The following is an 8,574-nucleotide window of genomic DNA, read 5'->3' on the forward strand; positions in this document are numbered from 1 at the left end:
GTGGGAGGGGAAGGGAGGGAACACTGTTAGATAGGTAGATAAGTATTGATTTGGGTGAAGAGAAGGGCAATGTACCAAATATCAGTGACCAATACAGCAGCATTGAGGAAAAAGAAGACATAGAGAGGTACATGGCAGGTGCAGACAACAAAGATGAACCCTTTTGCACATACAGTACTGCGTTGTCAGTGAAGGCAAACATGGGTATATGGGCAGATAGATGGGTGGGCAGGCTGAACTAGTAGGTATGTCTATGAAGTGGGGAGTGTACCCAAGACCATGTATAGCATTGGCAGACAATGGTCCTATAAGTGTATTTGTATGATCTGAATTCCTGTTTGTATAGTAGATCTGACAAGGGACAAGTTTGTAGTCACTTCTTGGTCACAGCCAACTACCCAGAGGGACTGAGTAGTTGAACCTGTGGGCTTGGGACCATAGTCACAGGGGACATCAAGCTCAACTGGCATAACATACTACACAAAACATTGTTCCATCTCCTACTTTGGCAAGTAGCAACTGGGTTCTTAAAAGCTTGTAAGCAGCCATAGATGCGATGACAGGTCTCTCCTTGTCCAGAGCAAAGAAGAATGAAGAAAACCAAAGATTCATGGAAACAATTAGTCCTAGAGACTGGTAACCATGTGATCTGTAGCCTATACAATTATGAGACCAGAAGAACTAGATGGTGCCTGGCTACCACTGTCAACCACTCGAAGGGGGAATCTATGTAGGAGATCCTGGATAGAGAGGGAGAAAAATGTGGAACAAAACTCAAAATCATGTGGGAAAAATAAAAAAGGGGGTGGGAGACCAGGTTTGCTGGTCTGATAGAGCCTGATGGAATCATTGAGACTATGGCCCCTAGCTGCCCTTCAGGTCTGGAATTGAACCCACACCTGTGGCTTCCAGCCAAACAAAAGACAGGCATATGAGTTGAACGTTTACCTGAGGTAGATACACTCCTTGGAGAGAACAATCATGGGAAAATAGAAGGGCTGTGTATGCACAGGAAGACAGCTCAGGGGGCAGGAATGCATGGAGGGATGGACACAGGGAAGAGGTAACTATCGAGAGGAAGTGGGAGGGAAGCTGTTGCACTATGGTAAATCGTAGTCAATGCCATGAGACAAACTGTATGTGAACTGCTGTATGGAAAGTGAATTTACTCTGTAAATTTTCACCCAAATCACAATTAAAAAAAAAAAAAAAGAAGTCCAGTGCTATGTGTAGGGTAACTGCTTCCTTTGACATGAGACCAGAAGTACCAGATGGTACCTGGCTACCATTAGTGAACATTCTGATCAAAGATTCTATAGAAGAATCCTGATCAAAAGGGGGAAAATGCAGAACAGAATTTAAAATTCTCATAGACTCTAGACTTTTCTGGAGCCATGAAAAGTAGATGAAAACCTGAAACTATTGGCCTGAGATAATCTTTAATCCTTATACCAAAAATATCCCCTGAAGTCTTCTTAAAACCAAACAATTCTTCAGCTTAACTAGTAAAGAATGTCTGCTTTGAGAATTATGCTCTTTCAAGAACTATATGTATGGGATCAAACTGACAATAGCCACTGAAAGGATTAGATAGGCACCTTAGAGGGCAGTGAGTTTATGTTAATAAACAGAAAAGGAGGTGAGAATGTCTGTACATCTCAAAGAATGTCATCAGTATTACTGAATTGCACATGTAAAAACTTGAACTGGTATATTTTTGCTGTGCACATTCTCAAACAACAACAAAATTAATTATGTAATTTAAAAAAATCCAGGGCTGATATCTTGCTCCATCATCATCAGGGAACCAGGCTCCTGTCAGCCCCAGAGGACTATACCCCTCCTTACATGTACCACTATGGCTGCCTAGGCTCCAGCCATCACATCCAAATTCCAGAAAGGGTATACTCCCTTGCCTTTATGGATCCTTCTAGAAGTCTTGACAGCATTCCTACTTACATTTTATTGGTCTGAACTTAGCTGTAAGAAAGACTTGGAAATGTGTTTTAACTGGGCAGTTAAAAGGGTTTCCTTACTAAGGAGGGAAGGAGAATGAATGCTAGGGAGGCAGCCAGTGGTCTCTGACACATGCCACCCTGGAGCCAGGAATGGGTCCCTAGACAAGCCATATACACTGAGAGTGGGGGAGCACCTGGTGTGTCTGCTGCAGGACTGCTTGCATACTTCACCCCCCCACCCATCACATGGCAGTTTCAATGAGTGGTCTGTCGTCCTCTGAATTAGGTAACACTCAACGGGCTGTCATGGGCGCCCCCTCCCAGCTGCATGAGATTCCTCAGAATGGACACCCCAGAAGGTAACTGCCCCTCCGGGACTCTGGTTCTCGCAACTTCGACTCCTCACCATTGTGTCCTGGCACCAAAGCCACCCGCTCCTCTGTGAAGCACTCATTCTCCCAGGCCCAGGTCCTTCAGCCTGTGTGCTCCTGCAGCAGGCAGGACCTCGTTCTACTCAAGGGTAGCATCTGTGTCTGTGCCTGACACCGTCCCCACCAGCTAGATGGACCCCGGTCGCTTGCCTCCTGTGTCTCTGGTGCCTAGCCCAGTGCTAGATACCCAGTACCTCTCAGAGGTATACCCCAAATAAGTCAAGTGAGTGCTTTCTGTTTACCTGGCTGAGGCTAGTTTAGGAACTAAAGCGGAATCAGGGGAAGGTGGGAAGAAACCCAGTAGAACCCACGTATGTATAAACATGTAATGTCACACTAATGCCAACACTGATGTCCTACCAACCCCCCAGTTGACCCCCCTCAACTATGCCCAAGACAATGGCTACCACTCGGTGTCCACCATGCTCCAGAGATGGTCACTGATGAATTTCTGGGAGAGCTGAGTACTGTCCAGGTGGATGGGCTGGGCGACGCTGGGGCCGTGATGGACTGCGGGGCAAATGTAAGGAAAGTCACTGTGGCCTGCACGGCCCCCCCCCAACCCCGCGTGGAAAGGATACTGCCTGTGATCGTGCCTGGCTCACATTCATAATCCCACTCGATTCTACTGATCCGGTGATAAAGCTGAGCCACATACCTGGACCGGAAGACAAAAAGGAAGTTACGCCAGAATCGACTCCAACAAAGAGCTGAAATCAAGACACGGACCCAACATGCATGCCAGCAGCACCTACACGGCTGAAGGGATGGTGACCGTCGTGTCTTCGTCAACTTCCTTCTCCTGTCTTTGGAGGTCGGCCTCCAGCTCCTTGAGCTCCTCCAGCTCTCTGGTGAGCTGAGTAGGGCAGGTGGTTAAGGATCACGTGCTTTGGAGAGCTGCCCAAGTGCTGACTCCAGCAGCCCACACCCGAGGCCTCTGGCTCCAAGCACATTTTAAACCCATGCCTCTCCGGCATGGCTGAGGCTGCCCCAGTCTGCGCATGCGGAAAAGGATATAGGAGGCTGGCCTTCAGGCAGGTGTCCTCCTCACTGGCCTTCTGCAGCTCAGCTTCAAGCTGCTGCAACTCAGTACTCCCCTGGTGCGCCTTCTCCTTCGTGTCGAGAAGGCTTTGGGCCACTTCCTTCTCAGTGGTGAGGATCTCTGTTGGAGGGAGAGAAGGTTCTGCCCCTTGCACGCAGACTCCCCTGCCCAGGCCCATCCTTCACCTGGTGAGCCATGCAGCAGGGGAGGGCGGTACATCCTCTCCCCCAACTCCAGCAAATACCCCACTTACCGTTCTGCAATTCCTGACCTGCTCGCCCCATTTCCAAATGCCTCCCACAGCTTCACCCAGACCCTGCAAAAGGACCGCCCTGTCACCAAAACCATCGGAAATACACCAAGAAGAATAAGCTCGGGTCCTTTCCTGCACAGCTACTCTGAATGTACACCATGGTCTACCGTCGTCCCGGCAAGAAATCTGGGACTTAATTTCCACATCTTGTCAGCTATTCAGGTCCAGCAGCTGTCCCTCTTCCAGCCCAACTCCAGGCCCTTCTCACCCTCCTCAAGCCAGTCCCCAGGGGGCCCCCATTCAATCCTCCAACATGCCAGCCTCCCGCAGATGCTCCCTGCTTTTGTCTCCCTGTGTGCCAATCCAGTCTCTTCTCTGCCTCCAGGGTGGTACGATGGAGACCAAGCGCAACGTCAGTCCCCTGCTCCAAGACCTTCCATAGCTCCCAGCATCTCTGATTAGTCCAGATTCCCTGCAGCCCCTTCATCATCCCCCACCAGCCTCTCTTCTCCCTGGTTTTCTCCCCACTGTGTACTTCTCTGCTCTGGCCACAAAGGCACCATCATTCTGTAAACATGCCATGGTCTTCACAGTCCTAGGCTTCTGTCTACCCCTCTGCCCCTCCCCCGGGGGGCATGACTGAGCTCAACAAGAGGCCTCATCACACTGGGTTATTAATTCCTCATCCTTCTCTGAATCAGAGACCGTGTCTTATATTCACCATGCGGTTCCAGCATTGACCCAGAAGGAATATTCACTGAACAAAACACCCAGGAAGTTTAAAAACATCTTAGGAAGGCTACTGTGTTCTCTCCCAGGAAGTCAGGGAAAGAAGGCACAGATTAAAAGGCTTCCCAGGGCCAGTGGTGACATTTTAAAAAATGTACAGTTAATTTTAATTTTGTATCAAAGTATTACATGTACATGGTTATAGAAATTTTAAGCTTTTTACACACACACACAACCCTACTCCCAGCCTCCTCAGCCCTTGGAAGCAGCCACTTTCAACTCTTGAGCTGTTTTCTCTGGCACTGACTTCCATATTTCTAAATAATTTGCTTATGCTGCTATTTCTTGATTTGTCCATTTCAGACAGTGCCTGCTGATTTCCTGTGTTGACAGCTGAGGGTCTGGCTCTCTTACACAGTCTTCCTGCCCCTTTTCCGCTCATCCTCTCAACAGACAGACAACTAAGTCATCTCTGATACTTCCAGGACAGTGATTTCTTCCCTGGGGAGGTAGACCACGAAGCACAGGAACTGAGTGGGTGTCGAGGGCCCTGGGATAACTCAGGACCTACTGCTCTTAACAACCTTAATCTTAGGCCCATCTCTCACTGGCAAGGGGAAGAGCAGAGGCCCAGAGAGGTTCAGTGATTTTCCCTCAGACACACAGCTTCAAAGTTGCCAGGGTTGGAACAGGGATTCCTTAGACTCAAAAGTCCCAGCTCCCTCCCTCAAAGGCCACCTCTCAGTCTCATCTGCCCCAAATCTATCCCTTCTGCTAAAACCCAGGCAGGTTAGGTCATGTCATTCATTCCCCCAAACCATCAACAGAGGGAGGCCCCTAACTGGCACAGCAGGCTTAGGATAACATCTGTACTCTTCAGGAGAGCTCACAAGGGCAGCGAGGGTCTGGCCCCTGTTGACCTCAGTTCCTACCACTTTTTTCCTGGACTCACCTCCCGACCTCATTTAACACTAATGTAAATTATGTACTTTCGTTAATAATAATCTATCACTATTGGTTCACTGAGGGAGTTGTGGTGGCACAGTGGTTAAAAAATGTGGTTGTTAATCAAAAGCTCAACGGTTCAAATCCATCAGCCACTCCATAGGAGAAAGATGAGGCAGTCTGCTTCCATTAAGATTTATAGCCTTGGAAACCCTATATAAGGTGGTTCTACTCTGTCATATAGGGTCTCTATGAGTTGGAATCAACTCCATGACAGTGGGTTTTTTGGTATTGGTTCACTCATTTTAACAAATGTACCACAGAGCGCCAGACTTTAATAACAGGAGAAACTGTGCAGGGGAGAGCAGGTAGATGGGATCCCTGTACTTTCTGTATAATATTTCTGCAAACTTAAAACTATCTGAAAAATAAAGTCTATATTTAAAAAAAAAAAAAGGCTTTTTCAATGAATTTAAAACACCTGGCTATGTTGTTAGGAATCTCTGGGTGCCACAAACAGTTAAGCACTTGGCTACTAACTAAAAGGTTAGGAGTTCAAATCCACCCAGAGGGGCCTCAGATAAAGGTCTGGCAATGGAATTCCAAATGATCAGTCACTGAAACCCTGTGGAACACAGTTCCACTCGGACACACAGAGGTCACCAGGAGTCGGAATCCCGAAACACTTGAGGCTGCCAGGAAGCAGAATTAACCAGATGTCAACAGGTGTGGGTTTTTTGTTTTTGGCATGAAGAACAGCAGTTACAATGGAGGCCCCACCTGCCCAGGCGACTAACAGGCATCATGCCATGCAAGCATCACCCCCACAGGCCCTCACTTCAGTCACTAGCCCCATCTCACTGGTAAGGAAACTGAGGCTCATGGAAGAAATTGACCTGACTGGGACCACAGGGCTTGTGAGTTAACAGTGGAAACCCAGGGGGGGTCTCCGGACAAGCCCCTTGCACCTGCCCAGCGGTGGCTTGTGAAGACATTCATCACCTTTACTTGTAAGACTCTTAGATTCGATGAAAAGGGTGATATTTATCAAGTGCTCGATATGTAAAACCATCACCTCCTCAGAGGCCTCTGCTGATCCCCTCCCCCAAACAAAACCTCACCATCCCTCCTTAGTCCATCACCTACCAACATACCTATTTTTCTTATTTCCCTCATCTCCCCCACTAGTGTGTTGGCTCCCCAAGGGCAGGGGTTTGGGATTTTGTCCTCTGCTGCCATCCCAGGGGAAGCCCTGGTGGCGCAGTGGTTAAGTGCTTCACTGCTAACCAAAAAGGTCGCGTGGTTCAAACCCACCAGCGTCTCCACGGTAGAAAAGACCTGGAAATCTGCTCCCGTAAAGATAATAGCTTTGAAAAACCTATAGGGCACTTCTACTGTCCTAGAGGGTCGCTATGAGTCAAAATCGACTCGCTCACAAAGCATTTGCGACCCCATGGCTGCCACCCCGCATGGTACACAGCAGGTGCTCGGTAACAAATCCACGCAACCTTAGGAGGGCCGTGCGGACTATTGCTATAACCACCTTACAAACTAAGAAACTGAAGTACAGAGAAGTTATGTAACTCACCTCTCACCCCAAAGCTGGGAAGTAGGTGTGCCAGGATTCAAACCTGACGCTTGGACCCCCGGAGTCCCGGGAGTCAGAATGGACTAGGCCCTGTGAGCGCCTATATGCACCACTAAATTTACCCTGGTAGCATAGTGCCTAAGGCACTTGACTGCTAACCAGAAGGCTGGTGGTTCAAACCCACCAGCCACTCCTCAGAAGGAAGGTTGGGCAATCCTAATTTCCGTAGTGATACTGCCTCGGAACGACAAAACGGAAGCGACCCTCGGAGGGGTCGCTATGAGTTGGAGCCGACTCGACGGCAAATAACAACAACAACATGGTTGCTGTACGGAGCTCTGGTGGTAATGCCTAAGGCACCTGACTGTTAACCAGAAGGCTGGCGATTCAAACCCACCAGCCACTCCTCGGAAGGAAGGTTGGGTAATCTACTTCAGTAGAGATACCGCCTCGGAAACCCAAGGAGGGTCGCTGTGAGTGAGTCGGATCCGAGTCGATGGCAGCGCATTGCGGTTTGTATGGTCGCTGTCACGATGCCCCTTTCATGGGTGGGGAAACTGCGGCCAAGGTGGCCGCGCCCACAGGCGGGGCAGGGCGGGGTGGGGGGGTCCGGAGGGAGGCCCTCACCTCGCAATAGTCGCTCCGCGCTGTCCTGCGCCTCTAGCAGCCGGTCCACAACCTGCTCGTGGTGTCCCAGCAGCCGCCGTTGCTGCGCCTCGGCGCGGTTGGCGCCCAGCAGGCTCAGGAGCCCTTGGCTCAACTCTTCCATATCACGGAACGCCGCCATGACTATGCCAAGGCTACACCCGCGCAAACTTAACTGCCTGCAAGGCCCGCCCCCTCTGGGAGAGGTCCGTTTTCATTGGCTTGTTCCTATGTTAGTCATCAGCGCGAGGCGAGACCGTCTCGGGTCAAGCATCTTACGCCTGCGCAGCTCCTCAGTTAGTCCTAGGTGGTTCAAGGAGAGGCACTTTCTGTAGTCCTGCCTGTTGCGCCTGCGCGGGCTGCAAGGCGGCTGCCGGAGTCTGTGCCGGTTTATTTCTGTATAAATTGAGCGCCTGCTGAATGCGGGGCGTGGTTCGAGGGGCGAAACAATGAACAGCTTCTGGTGGAGGGGACATTCTAGAGTATGGTTGGGATACACACAATAAATATGATAAATTCTCTGAGAAGCTGCAAAGAAAAAAGGGCTCTACAACCAGGTTTGTTGTTAGGTTGAGTTGGCCCTGGCTCACAGCGACTCTATGCACAACAGAAGGAAACATTGCCCGGTCCTGCGCCAGCCTCACAATCATTGTTACACCTTAGCCCATCTTACTGAGTTCTAATCCCAGCTCTGTCACTTACTAGCTGTGTTATCCTGAGCAAATTACTTGACCCCTCTGTGCCTCTGTGCCTCATCTCCCACGCATCTGTCAGGGGTGGCTTGCCTGTGGGTGTGAGTCTAGAGGATACGCCACCAATATTTCAAATACCAGCTAAAACGGACTGGTTTTGGCCATTTTGAAGCAGACAACCATATGATCTAATATGCCGGGAATGACGAGAGGAATGGTGTAGCGTTCATTGTCACAAACAATGTTTCAAAATCTATCCTGAAGTACTGTGCTGTCAGTGTTAGGATAATA

The 8,574-nt window shown here is 49.6% G+C and overlaps 1 protein-coding gene across 1 annotated transcript; it reads right to left on the bottom strand.

Moving 5' to 3' along the window:
* Positions 1 to 2,792: 2,792 nt before the first annotated feature.
* On the bottom strand, positions 2,793 to 7,733 carry SPC24 (SPC24 component of NDC80 kinetochore complex). The gene is made up of 5 exons (XM_007953595.1): positions 7,574 to 7,733; positions 3,407 to 3,551; positions 3,145 to 3,249; positions 2,971 to 3,047; positions 2,793 to 2,899 (listed from the first exon to the last, which is right to left on the bottom strand). Exons 1-5 carry the CDS (start codon positions 7,731 to 7,733, stop codon positions 2,793 to 2,795), a joined length of 594 nt encoding a protein of 197 aa, XP_007951786.1.
* Between the last annotated feature and the right edge of the window lie 841 nt (positions 7,734 to 8,574).

This window comes from Orycteropus afer, unplaced genomic scaffold (assembly GCF_000298275.1).
Source record: "Orycteropus afer afer isolate SDZICR_OR568_19922 unplaced genomic scaffold, OryAfe1.0 scaffold00402, whole genome shotgun sequence".
Taxonomy (NCBI): Eukaryota; Metazoa; Chordata; class Mammalia; order Tubulidentata; family Orycteropodidae; genus Orycteropus; species Orycteropus afer.